The sequence below is a fragment of the Oculina patagonica genome, chromosome 3, assembly GCF_052425735.1.
Source record: "Oculina patagonica isolate OP01 chromosome 3, crgOcupat, whole genome shotgun sequence".
In the NCBI taxonomy this organism is placed as follows: domain Eukaryota; kingdom Metazoa; phylum Cnidaria; class Anthozoa; order Scleractinia; family Oculinidae; genus Oculina; species Oculina patagonica.
This window is the reverse complement of record NC_135760.1, coordinates 4,787,176-4,800,954: the sequence shown is the minus strand read 5'-3', so window position 1 is coordinate 4,800,954 and position 13,779 is coordinate 4,787,176. Positions and strand designations below refer to the sequence as shown.

Here is a 13,779-nt window from a genome sequence, read left to right as displayed (position 1 = left end):
AGGGAAAGCGTGTTTCACTATTTATTTACAGAAAATCCAAGGAAACAATATTTGCTAAATAAACTTCAATATAAATTCCTTAAAAAATTTTAAGTAGTTTTAGTAAACTGATATTTACAACCGTTCGGCTTACGAGTTCAAAACAGATTACCTCGGTGACAAGTAATTAATCTACTACAATTAGGTAATACATTGTTTATAGCCCCCTGGCATTTAAATTTAAAAGATCTCAGTTTTCTGTCTTAAATCTCTCACACTTAAAAAAGAAATTTTGGTTGGCAGCTTTCATTCCAAATTTGTAACTTACTATAGACAGACATAGTCCCCCAAAACGACGGTACAAGTTGACAAGTAGTTCAAAATCGTTTCACTAATTAGGTCACAGGTTAGTTGATATCAAAGCTACTGAAACATCTGAATTCGATGATTACGAAAGTCAGACACAACTATTCTACCATCACTAAGAACTACTGTAGAGAATGGCTGATTAAACTCTCCTATCCCGCTCCCTTTTGTTCCAAACTTTGTTACAATCTTTCCACTCAGTTCGACAACCTGAACCCTGTGATTGTATGAATCACAGACCATCAGGTGTCCTGCCTTGTTAACTGACAAGTAACCAGGGTCATTGAATTCCCCTTCTCCCTCCCCCTTCTTTCCAAATTTGTACAGAAAATTCCCATCCCTACTGAACACTTTGATACAGTGTTCATGATTGTCTGACACTATAAGATACTTGTCATATTCGACACAGTGATAGGGATAGGTGAAAGAGCCTTCACCGCCAATTTTACGAAAAAACTGACCGCTAGGAGAAAATATCTTGATTAGTTTGTTATTTGAATCAGCAACAATAACATTTCCGTCACTGTCAACAGATAAACCATGAGGATACATAAGCTGGTGATCAAGACTTCCTTGGCCACCAAACTGGTTCAGGTACTCACCCTGCTCACTAAAAACTTGGACTCGGTGGTTATTCCTGTCCGCTACTATAATATTACTATTCTTATCAAAAGCCACGCCGCAAGGGAATTTGAACTCTCCCTGTTTATCACCCTTTCTACCGAACGATCGTAAGTGAGTCCCATCACTACTAAAAACTGAAACCCTGTGGTTACTAGTCTCAGCAACTGCGATTTCATTGCGTTCATTCACTGCCAGCTCCCAAGGATAGCAAAGCATTCCAGCAGACGAACCGTATTCTCCAAAAGACAACACGGTTCTGTACTGTCTGGGTTTCACTTGAACATTGTAAGGGCTACCGCGGATGTGTTCATCATTTACCTTCACTGATACGTCGCATTTTCCAGTTTCGTTGGCAAAATAGCTGATATTGTAGCTGCCATCCTTGTTATCTTGGACTCGCGCTTTCGTCGCACAGTCATGGCCTTGATGATTTCTAATGTCCACTGTTACCGAGTCACGCTCTTCGTAACATTGTTCTCCTTCAGCATTTCTTGTCGTCAAAACAAAGTTTGCTTCAAGTCCAACAGTTGCTTCACTGATTTCTTTTCCTTCGGCGCTCGATTGCTGCGCTTCAGTCTTGCTGAGGAATGTTTTGAATGAGCCGATTCCTTCAGTGATTGCTTTCTCCATTAATGTTTCATTTTGTACGAAAATGAATTGACAAAGGTCTTCAACGTCACAGTAGACTTCGTCTCCTTCATCGCCGACTCCTTCTTGAAAGATTGTGTTTATTGCGAGTTTATCTAGTTGTACAATCTCAGCGCTTGGACCTCGCTTTAAAAGCGTTTTAGTTTTCGCGATTTCTGTCTCGATCAGTTTCACTTGATTGTCTTCCTTGCATTGTTGAGTTCGCAGACGCTCGACAGATTCCTTCATTTGAATTTCCACTTTGTTTAATATTTCCCTCCTCTTCGCTTCGATAACTGCCGTCAGATTTTCAACAAACCTGTTTACGTTTTGCTTCGCGGCAGCGGCCTTTGCTTCAATCTGAACGCAGTTTTCGTCAAGTTTGGCGATTCTGTTTCTCTTCTGTTGCACTTTTTCCTTTTGCAATTCAATCATAGAATTGATTTGTAACTTTCGTTCATTTGCAGCTTCTTCCAAGAGTTTCTTGGCGTGACCTTCATGACTTGTCAGAGCACAGGCGTTGCAAATGGGAACTTCGCATTTTTCACAAAAGAATTCCAATTCTTTCTTTTCGTGGCCTGGCCTTGGACAAAATGCTGGTCGCTTTAACACCTCATCGATGTCTTGATCTTGAAAGTCTTTAAGCGCTAGCAGTTTATGCTCTCTGTTAGTGCGGATTATGTTATGAGCTGTAATACAATGACTACACCAGAATCCAAGGCACTGGAAACAGTATGAGCTCTGTGCGCTTTTTTTGTCGCAATTTCCGCATTTGACGCCATCTGTACTGCACTCTCTGATAGCCAACACATCCAGCAAACTGTTGATTCGAAAGTTAGTGGGTAGATCGTTAAGATTTCCACTTGTGGGGAGTCTAATCTCTCTCCTGCATTCTGGGCATGCTATGATATCACGGCGTCCGCTCGTTCGTTGAATTCCTTCCAAGCAATGAAGACAAAAACTATGTAAACAGGGCAGCTGCTTTGGTTCCGTGAACGTTGTCATACACACAGGACAGGATACTTCTTCATGAAGATTGTTTAGCAAGGTTTGTATATCCATGATAAAGGCGGACAACAACGAAGCTTTGGAGTTTAAAACGCCTCCGCAGCTAACAATGAAGTCTTGTGATCAAATACCGTATTTATCATACTGTTGACCACTGATATCATTGGCCAATCACAAGAGGTTTGTCATGCTGTCTAACTTCTAAGAATTGTTTACAGACTGATTGCCAAGATTTCTAAGAATTGTGACCAAAATAGCGTGACCTTTGCAGCTTAGAAAAGATTGCAAAACACATAATCTGCATAATCAGCGTCAGTAAATCATATCGAAACAGGTGATGCGTGGTCAACCAGCTAAACATTTTCAACATAGTCTTGTCTGTAGAGGCCCTGGAGGAAAAATATTGAAAAATTTAGTAGGAAAATAGACGACTAGAGAGAAGAGTAGTTATCTCAGCTTTAAAGGTAAGTTTTAAAGTTGCTTGAGCTGCTTGAGTTATAGTGTTTCATTTCTTTTAATCGATGTTATGTTAACCATTTAAGTCGGAATTTTGTTATTATCGATTTCGATCGATTAAATACTAGTTATGCAACGCTTTCGAGTGGTATACTGTGGAATATCCTACGAGTCACTTGTATTCCATAGTATACCACGAGAAAGTGTTGTGTAACTTTTTTTATATATAAATTTCGTCGAGATGATAAGATCGCAGCGCACGATGGGAAGGTTGAGTTGAAAATATACCGTCGAATATACAACGTCTTTCCTGAATTCTGATTGGCGTATAAATTAACTTATCAATCGACAAGCATCGATCACTTTCGAGTAGTATCGATAAATCGATTAGCTTTCCGATGCTCGATTTCGATGGATTTGTTACGTCCTGAATTATTTGCGTAGAATCTATGAGATGCAAATTTCAAATTCTTGGCCAATGCGCGAAAGCCAAAATCCACGTCCTAGTAGCCTGCGAATACAGCTGCCTCTCACGCTCCGATCCGCTTGTTGCGTTCGGAGAGGAGAGTTTTAATGTCACGAACGCAGCAAGCGGATCGGAGCGTGAGAGGCGGCTGTACTCGCAGCCGAGTCGCAGGCTAGCTACGCAGGCTACGCAGTGCTGAAATGAGGATCTGAATGGGGGTACCTTGATAACACTAAACACTTAATTTTTGGGCTCTGTAACATGAAACAGTTAAATTTAAGGCATTTTAACACTAACAGTAAAAAATTCACTGTAACAGTAAATTTTATACAGAAGGAAACAAAAACGGATCCAAAAGGCCAATATTATTTTGTTTAGTATATGAAGCCGTTTTCGGCCATTTTCCGACGATTTCCGATCATTTCGGAAGATTTCCGAAGACTTACGAATATTGTCGAAAATTTTCCAAGACTGCCGAAGATGTCCGAAGGCTAACGGAGATTTTCGAGGAGAAATTCGAAAATTTCTCTAAGTGCATGAGTGATTTAATCCGATTTTTGAAGGGCAGATAAGAATCTACAATGCTTAAATCTTTCACGAAAAACCTTCCAAACACTACGGAAAACATTTAACATTAAAAAATTGACCAATGTAAAAACACTGAAAATTATGAGCAAATAACACTAAACTTTAAACCCCATTCAGACCCTCTTAGCTGAGCACCTTAAACTAACCAGAAGCCTATCCGTTTTATCCTAAAAAGAATAGAATTAAAGAAATAGCCCAGTACTTTTCATAACTGCTTGTTCGGTCGTTTATTCGCCGGGGTCACAACTTCAGGAGATAAATCTTATTGAAGGTGGTAATGTCTCTCTTCAGGTGATTTGATGTACTTTGGTTCAAAGGTGGGAACTAATTTCTCTATTAGTAAATAATAAAGATGGTAAATTTGATGTGAAGATACCGGTTGGGCGCTCTAACCAACTGAGCTACGGTTGATAAGTTTGGTTAGAGCGCCGAACCGGTATCTGGGAGGCCATGGGTTCGATTCCCGTCGGGGACTCAGAATTTTTCTTTGCCCATGCTCGAGTCATGTTGAACACTTCATCTTCATTAATTTGTCTATGTTTACGTGCTTGTTTCAGCAGTGTTGATTGGTTCTCTTCCCACAGTAGACATATAACAGGGCTGGTTCTAACCTGAATCAAAAGAATCGATACCTGAATGAGCGAATACCACACAACTGTGAGACGCAACAATCAACAGGAATATGAAATTCATATTCCAATCCTTTTCAGGCGTTTGGTATCCTCCCTCTCGAGCATGCAAAAATTTGATAGCAAATGAAACAATGCGACGGAAATGTTAGTGATACTATGAAACCTTTGGCGGTCTGTTGACCATCAAAACGGTAATAGTGTGCTGTTGCATCATGTTACGTACAAAGATGACATACGAAAAACGATTCTAAAATAATCAAAACAATTACAAAACAATGTCTATAAGAGAGGGCTGCTTATAATTTGAAGAAGTTTTAAACTTCTCGTTAGATTTGAATTTAAATATAAGCCCACGGATTATATATGCATTCGGGTGGTGGGGGACGAGGGTGGGTGTTACTGGAGGGGTTTTGCGTTCAGGTCTGGGGGCTTATTTCGGGGTATTAATTTCGCAAGGCCTATAGTATAATCTAAATTTTACTATAAAAGCTGGGTAAATGAACTGGTAAACTGTTGAAGGTGAATTGGGAGTCAACGGGGCGACGAAGAAAAAGAAGAAAATAGAGTGATGGAATGCTAAAAGCATTCATTACAGAAATACTTTTCACCAAATACAAGTACAACTTTTAATATAGTTATCAGATTAATTTAATTTATTTATTTTTTGCAGCGACGTCTCCTAAGACAGCATGTAGTGTTGCTGGTGCTCTCTCCGCGTGCGATCTCATTCGTGAGTTTGGATCAGTCACACAGGCCGGGCGAGTGGGGCGAGTCAAAATACCAAGAAAATGGAAACGAAGCTAGAAGGCGGAGAACGAAAAAACAAAATCGCAGGTAGACATAAAAAACACCGAAGTGAGGTACATAACATAAAATTGGAATCCTGTGAAGTATACAGAGAACAAAAACGAGGACAACTAATATTGAGATGGTCGTGACCATATTTTAGAAACAATTTTACAATATAGGTTGGGTTAACTAGTACTGTAATGAAAATCACAAGGAAGGTGAATAAATCATTTATCCACAATCAATTAAGATTCCTCATCATGAATCTTGTATCGTTTCTTGTATCCATTGCTTGAGCTGCAACACATCAGCATAGACTCCATAGCGTCCCCTTTGTCCGCACCCGGCACCCCAACTGACCACGCCCATGACATGCCACTTCCTGTTCCGCTGACAGACCAGCGGTCCTCCGCTATCACCTCTACAGGCGTCAACACCACCTCTAGCGTACCCTGCACAGCGCATGCGTTTTGTGACGCAGTAGCCAGAAGACCGGTAGTCCTTGTAGCTTCTCTTGCAAGTGTCACGTGACACAAGAGGAAGTTTAGCTTGCTTCAAGGTCTGATAAATAAGGCGAAATAGTTTCATGAAGATTAGTTTTCGCAAATTATTAGTGACTTCCGAGCCCGCATGGTGAGTTTTTGTAGTGTAGGTTTGTAGGAATAATTGTGAATTGTTGTCCTAAATCATCGGGGTAGGGAAAAGGATGACCGTTGTCATTTTTATATAGGGAAGGGAGGATGGGTTAAGGTTAGTAAAAGTTATTGTGGTCTTTAACAGAGTATCAAAAGCTTGCATTTAGTATCCAGAAGGGTAGTAAAAGTTGTGTTTTAGAATGAAGGACCGCTAGGAAATTCCCTCCGTTATAAGATAAATGAGAAAGTCGAAAAGTCATTTGTTGAAAACTTTCTCTAACAAGGCTCTTTTTAGCGCTCCTCGGCATACTTAAGTTAGCCCAATTATTAATCTTATGTACCTTTGGACGCCTTTTACCGCTGTTGCCATTTGTCCCCCACCCAGTGATGTGACAGATGGAGCCAGATGCAAACTCCGAGTCTGGAAGACAGACTGGTCCTACTCTGTTGTTGAATTTCAGAGTCCTGTTCAGCTTCAACAACGCCACATCGTTGTTGTACCTACAGGTCATGTTATACCGAGGATGTATGAAGAGCTTTTCGATGGCAACCTCTTGCTCGAAACCATCTACTGTCAAGAGATGATGCTCCCCTGGTTTGAATAAATAAAGCAATTAAAAAATGAAATTAAAATACAATCAAACTTGTTTTTATTGCTTAAGAAATGGGCCTGTGAGTGTTTAAAACAGCTGGAAAAAATTGTCCAGCTAACTTGAAAAACTTTCGCTTTTATTTGGAATGAGTTTCCTAGTGAACTAAACAATTAAACGTCGTTCTGGGTGAAATATGTTTGCTCGTTAATAACTCAAACTTATAGACTAGCATTTCGCGTAAGGAACAAATTGTGACCATTGTTTGATTGGAAGTAAGCCAGCCCAGTGAACGTTAAACGATGTCGTTGCAGCTCGAAGTAAGATGAAAATATTTAATCGTTTAGCCGGGACTTAAGAAGTGTTTAAATAACAGAGCTGTAAGCCTTCGCAACAGTGCTACCAGTTTCTTTGTAGTGACCCTTTTTTAGTGAAAAAGTCAATTAGGATTACCTGCAATAATGGTGAAATCGTTTGGATTAAAGCCATCAAAGCAGTGAGCCGCTGTTAAGATCCACTGTGGACCAATCACTGATCCTCCACACAGATGTGCCTTGTATCGATGTTTTAATGACACTTGCCAGGGCCACGCCCCTGGACGAGTGTTGGTGCCCCCATATATCCTAGAACGGGGTGGCTTTTTACCACAATCAAAACTTTCTATGGAAGAGAAGAAAATCAAATAACAAATTTTGAAATGAGTCAAATAGCACTTTTGATAGTTTCTCTTTGGTACGTACAAAACTGCTTCGTATCTTTTGTATCTTTTTGCTGTAAGAAATTCTATGGGATTCGTAAAACATCAGTAATCTTTGCAAGCATCAGGAGACACGCGCCGGTTCCGTTTGTGTTAATTTTATGCAAGTAAAAATAACTTTTCGAAAATTGGCGTACATTTTATAACGCGTAGATTTTGTTCGCGTTGTTAAAATTCTTTGTTATACTGTATTCCTATAATAAGATCAACTCGGCTGCGCCTATTGACTCATAGAAACTCAGGCTCATAGACTGTTTGTTGAACAGGAGCCCTCGGTATTAAAACTGGAGAAAAGAAGTTTTTAAAAACAATAATTTCGTTTTTTGTCATTTTTTGATAATTTCAGTCTCGAGAACACTGTTATGCGTTATCATAACAATACTACATACCAACTCTATAGGTGCAGTAGAGCATCTCATCAATAACCCTGTTGTGTATGCCAGCCCAGAGTATCTCCCAGTATACCAACTGGCCAAAATTGCCTTTCATGTTCATCTCCACTGACACAATGATAGAACCATCACGGGGTTTCCTTGCTCTGGGATTCTTGACATTGGTCTTACACCACGTGGATAACGATCCATCGCATTTTGAAAAGGCAAAGGCGTTTGTTACTTTGTTCCAGCACAGGATTGTGAATGGTATTCCCTTGAAGACTTTTCCAAAGCATATCTCCTTGTAGGTATCAGGTGTCAGCAATCCGACGTTGATTAACCAGCTTACAGTGACTTTGTTCTTGTGGGACTGGAATGCAGTGTCACACTTATTTGGCCCTTGTGAACTGTCTGAGTGTGAAAATAACATATTTTAGAAATAAACAATGGCCGTCGTTTTCTAAATAACCTGTTGGAAGTATGAAATGAAACTCTGCATCGAATTTCACAACACCGAGAAGCTAGAGAATTGAAAATACGATGCCCAGCGGAGTATTTGTTTAGGTGTTTGGAGATGTGATGAAACACTCGCCCTCATTTATCAGATAGTACTTCTTATTCAAAACTAAAACTACGAGAAAAAAAAAACGGAATAAAATCGTAAAAATATATGCTAATTAGGATCACATAGCCAAAAAACCATCGTCACGGTTCGGATTTTAACACGAAAATTTTTAACGAGTTTTTAAAGTTTATTTAAATCCGAGTGAGTCATAGGCGAGGTTTAATGTTATGGTTCAATAGACCATATTCGTATTCTCGGTATAAGACTGGAACTAGCTTACAATGGGGGCTGATGCGAGGAAATATCATTAAAAAGAGCTTCATGTCATTTGCATTTGAAATGATTCCCGCATTAGCCTCCATTGCAAGCTAGTTCCAGTTCAATACCGAGAATACGAATATGGTCTATTTTACCTTTGGCATCATTTGGTGTTTTCCTTTGTTCTGGTAAATGGTAAAAAATAAAAAAAAAATGGTAAAAAAAAAGGAAATACCAGATTTTACGAAGGGTAAAAATTGAAACGCAACATTTATATAAACACTATCAAATTCTCCCACAGTATTTTAAGTGTTTCCAAAAAAAAAAAACCCTGGTCAATCACTTTTGTGTGTACAACACAACGCTACAAAAATTAAATGTAAAACAGTATTTATACATGCAGACAGATTTGGTGTGCCCAGTATAGTATGTGCTAAATACAAATTTATTAAATTAAGTTGAGAATGCCAAGGGTCAGGAGTTAAGATTCCAGTCCCTAGAAAGACCTCCCACCCCCCTCGGAAAAAAAAAAAAATGGCTTCTTTTTCAAGGTTGCGGCCTAGTAACCAACGTCATTTTCGTGTAGCCCGTGACGTCAAAATTTTGCGAACAGAGGCGGGGAATCACTCCCTCCCAGGATCTTTCTCGTGCTTTGTGCTCGCCAATGAAAGAGCGCGCAAAGACTGGGTAGAATCCAAGAGCAGAAAATTACTAATTTTTGCGCCACGGTCAAGCTTTGGACTACAACCTCGCCATATATTGAGAAGAAACTGCCATTAAAAAATAAACGGCATGTAATACATGCAGAAGCGATGACGTTTCACAAGGGGTCTTTTAAGACTGTTATCCAACTGCAGCTTACATTTTTTTAAACCTAACAAGCAATGTTAGTGATTGTATAAAAAGAATACTTAAGATCTGATGGAATTCAAATAAATACAGTAGTTATGAATTCACAGCTCAAGGATGCAAAGTTAAAAATACATTTTCTTCGTAGATCACAGTTACTCAATTGTACAACAGTAATATTTTATTTTATATATATTTTTTTAGATTTCCCTATGTTGACTCAACAAAGATTACGTTATATTATAGCGTGACCTGCGATAAAGGACATACGATACGCGGGAGCTAGCTTTTAAGCTGCGAGAAAGGTCAAACGGTCTCTTGCTCACAGCGGCCCTGTATCTTCTAGAAATTAAAAAATTTATGTCTACTAAATCTACTAAATCCCATCATATAAAATTTAGTAAGCCCTTTAAACCTATAGAAATAATTTTTTGAGGTGTAGCTCTCATGTGGGTTTCAAACTCTTAAGTTGCAAATTCCAAAAACTTAACAGGCCATAATTAATCCACGTCCTAGCAAACAAAAGAGGTCAATTAAATGTCAATTTTATTTCTTGACAACTAATTCCTGTTTTCGTGAACCCTTTAGAGGTGCCATAGTATAAATATAGCAACTGGGAAAATTTTGAAATACAACAGCTGCAAGCAGTACCAAAACCCTAAGCCACTTAAAACATACAGAATCGATCTATTTCCAAGGTCGCGGCCATGCATGTTGTTGTATAAAACACATAGTAAACATTTTCAAATTCGCAATATTCAGGCAACGGATTACCGTTCACGTAGCTCGAACGGAAAATCAAAAAGTAAGTTGATGTGCCTTGGCATCTTTGAAGGAATTTCGGGAGTATAACTTTTATGTTTTGAGCCCATTTTTATGAAGGGGTAGTCAAGCCAAGTCCCTGGGTCTTCCCCAACATTTCGCCTACTACCGAGAGGACCCTGGGGACAAAGTGGAAAATAGCTTGTTGTATTGTCGGTTCAGTAGCAAAGTTATTAAACAAGTTTTATTAATTGTACAATGTAGTAAACATTTATGGCAAAAACGAAACGGGCAAGATCCTATCTATTGGACAATAATAGCTCCTTTGTAATAATACATAATTGATTTCACTACTAAGTTGTCCAAAACTGACTCATACTGAAACTGAACTATCAAAGCTTTGTTTGATTTAAGAATTCTCGACAGCTTTGATTTGCAGTTAACCCAATCAAAACTTCAATAGTACTACTAGCCTAAAGTTACTACAGAGCACACCCAGCACCCCAGCTGGCCACGCCCATTAGATGCCACTTGCTGTTCCTCTCACATACCAGAGGTCCTCCACTATCAACTGGACATGCGTCAATTCCGCTTTGAGCGTAACCTGCACAGCGCATGCGGTTTGCTAGTTGTGACGCAGAATCCAAAACCCCTCAAGTTATTGCTTCTCTGACAAGTGCCACGTGGGACAAGGGGGAGTTCAACAATATAAACATTAGTATCGCGTCATGCCCTACACGAATATGCAATTTAACGCCCCCATACATGCAAGATCTGTTCTCCGCTCGCAAGCTTCTACAGTATCCGCAACTCTGAGAACATTTTTCAAGTACCTAAACCAAGAACTAATTATCTTAATCACAGTTTTGTTTAATCTGGGGCTGTTGTTTGGAATGAACTGCCGTCTAATCTACGTAAGCCATTAACCATAGCAAGGTTTTGAAAGGGAATCAATGACTTCAACGCCTCAACGGGCACCCACACGGCAAACACGTATCATTTTGTATCATTTTTTAACTGGCGTTTTAACCATGATTAAGTAAAGTTTAATTGTATTTATTCTTATGCTAGGAAAGAAATGGAAACATGTTGCATTGAGAAAGGAGAGAGGGAATCGGTAAATAAATAAATAAATAAATTACCTTTATTAAGACACGGTGAGGTTTAAAGCTATAAGCTTGTGGGGCCGTGTATTCCCGATCGAATTGGAATTTGGAAGTGTTGGTTTTTGTGGAGGGAGGAAACCGGAGAACCCGGAGAAAAACCCTCGGAGCAAGGACGAGAACCAACAACAAACTCAACCCACATATGACGCCGAGTCCGGGAATCGAACCCGGGCCACATTGGTGGGAGGCGAGCGCTCTCGCCACTGTGCCATCCCTGCTCCCCCTATCCCCCTATCGGTGAGCTATGCAAGTCGCGGAGAGCGTTCTCCGACCCTTCTCCGGCCCAGGATAACCTGAATGAGAGCTCAGCTCCAGCGAATTCAGTTACAAATCATGCGACAAGCTATGTAAAGAGATCTGCTCCTGCTTTCTGAAGGCATTGCAGTAAGAAATGAAAACTGAATACAAGGGATTTGTGGTACAAAACACAAACTGCTGATAGTTAATAACAAACCGAGAATTTAAGCGCCTAAGTACATACACGTACATACAAATAATTGCCTCGGCTTTTTCTTCTCCGCTGTCCTTGGCGCTCATTACAGTGTGTATGGGCCTGTAATACAACTAACACATTGTTTTCTTTCCTGAATTAGCAGAGGTACATACCTGGGATTGATTTTGTTTACTCTTCTCGTTTGTTCCCCATCCAGTAACGAAACAGATTTTAAGAGAAGGAAAGTTTGATTCTGAAAGACAGACTGGTCTCACTCTCTGTTGTTGTATCTCAGGGCCCTGTTCAGCTTCAACAATGCCACATCGTGTCTCAACAAAGATCAGCCAGTCTGGCTAATACGTCTTTGTTTCTTTTCTACGCAGGAAACGTTTCATTACAATTCGCTCTACTAAAGCAACAACACAGAATACGCACACGAGGCAGGGGCAACGGTACTCGATATGGATGAAGTCAGGGTACCAACATACTGGAACACGCCCTTTACCAAAAACTGCCTTGGTATGGAGGTCAACTATCCCCCAAGAGGGAGGGAGGGCCATATTGCAAACTACTGGGCCACCAGTAAATTATGTTACCCTCGTTAAATAAAGTCTTTATTATTATATTATTATATTATAGCTTAATACAGCTGGAATTGCGTACCGTTAGAATATCGTAGAGAAATACATGACTTGACTCTTTTACTTAAATATAAGATTGGATTAGTTAATGCAAATTTTGGTAATTTCTTACAACCTGCAACTTGCTCTTATTCTAGACGTAACTTTGATCCAGGTAATTTCCTTCTCAGTACTTCCCACCACCAGTCATACTTTTCGAACTCATACTTTCCTAGGACTGTTAAAAATTGCAATCTACCCAGTGTAATTAAGAATAGCTCTACAATTACTCAATTTAAGAATCTTATTAATAAGATAATAGATTAGCTTAGTCTATATCAGCCGCAATAATTTTTTCAACGTTTTTTTCTTTCTTTCTGTCTTCTCGAAGTGTGAAATATTTTTATCCCTTTTTGATTCTTGTCTCAGTTAAGGGGTCATGAATGGTCCCTCAAAATGTCGCAGTGCTCGCAATGCACGCAAAATTTTAGTGGATGCTCGTTTGCTCGTGCTCGCTTATTTTTACAAGTGCTCGCATGCTCGGTTTTTAGTGGAGGTAGGTTTTTGAAAAGTGCTCGTTGCTCACAAGGCTAATTTTTGTCAATGCTCGTGCTCGCAAAGAAAAACGCTGTGCTCGCATGCTCGCAAATGCTCGCAAAGACCATTTGATACCCCTTCAATTGCAGCTTTCCCCTGTTTCTGTCTCTTGTAGCACGGTTTTTTGTTTCTTTTTTTTTTCTTGCTATTATTTTTTTTTCTTGTAAATATAAATGTGTGCGACAAATAAACTAAACTAAACGGACAACGGAATTTCCTCGTCATCGAAGAAAGCACCTGCTCCCTTTACTCGCTGATTGCCGACGTCCTTGGGTCGAGACAAATGGAAGACTCTGATTGGCGCAAAGACTTCGCTGCAAATCAACTGCAACCAAGAAGGGTTGAATGTGAATTCTATTCACTTTTGTGCTTTTTTCCGACAGCTTTTCTCGAATTTGCTGTATTGAATAGGGGAGCAGGGATGGAGCAGTTGCGAATGCGCTCGCCTCCTGTCAATGTGGCCCAGGTTCGATTCCGGTCAGGAGCCATAGGTGGGTTGTGTTTGTTGTTGGTTCTTGTCCCTGCCCCAGGGTTTTTCTCCGGGTTCTCCGGTTTTCCTCCCTCATTCCAACTGGATCTGGATAAAGGATCTGCACGTAAACCAGCTAAAGCTGAAGTGGCTTCTTCTTTAAATAAAG

At 39.8% G+C, this 13,779-nt stretch overlaps 4 protein-coding genes across 4 annotated transcripts in view; all 4 read right to left on the bottom strand.

Moving 5' to 3' along the window:
- LOC144645152 (trypsin-2-like) overlaps window positions 1-5,000 on the bottom strand; it is a 50,321-nt gene extending 45,321 nt beyond the window's left edge. Inside the window, exon 1 of the mRNA XM_078504631.1 lies at window positions 4,910-5,000. The gene's annotated coding sequence lies outside the window, so the exon portion shown is untranslated. The remainder of the gene's footprint in view (window positions 1-4,909) is intronic.
- LOC144645113 (E3 ubiquitin-protein ligase TRIM71-like) overlaps window positions 43-13,779 on the bottom strand; it is a 19,910-nt gene continuing 6,173 nt past the window's right edge. Inside the window, exon 2 of the mRNA XM_078504589.1 lies at window positions 43-2,802. Coding sequence (XP_078360715.1) covers window positions 403-2,658 — 2,256 coding nt within the window. The 5' untranslated portion in view covers window positions 2,659-2,802 and the 3' untranslated portion in view covers window positions 43-402. The remainder of the gene's footprint in view (window positions 2,803-13,779) is intronic.
- Window positions 5,194-8,336, bottom strand: LOC144645149 (chymotrypsinogen A-like). Its single transcript, XM_078504630.1, has 4 exons — window positions 7,907-8,336; window positions 7,214-7,420; window positions 6,512-6,762; window positions 5,194-6,096 (listed from the first exon to the last, which is right to left on the bottom strand). Exons 1-4 carry the CDS (start codon window positions 8,319-8,321, stop codon window positions 5,794-5,796), a joined length of 1,176 nt encoding a protein of 391 aa, XP_078360756.1. The 5' UTR covers window positions 8,322-8,336; the 3' UTR covers window positions 5,194-5,793.
- Window positions 10,692-13,779, bottom strand: part of LOC144645139 (chymotrypsinogen A-like) — a 26,146-nt gene continuing 23,058 nt past the window's right edge. Inside the window, exon 7 of the mRNA XM_078504619.1 lies at window positions 10,692-10,832. The gene's annotated coding sequence lies outside the window, so the exon portion shown is untranslated. The remainder of the gene's footprint in view (window positions 10,833-13,779) is intronic.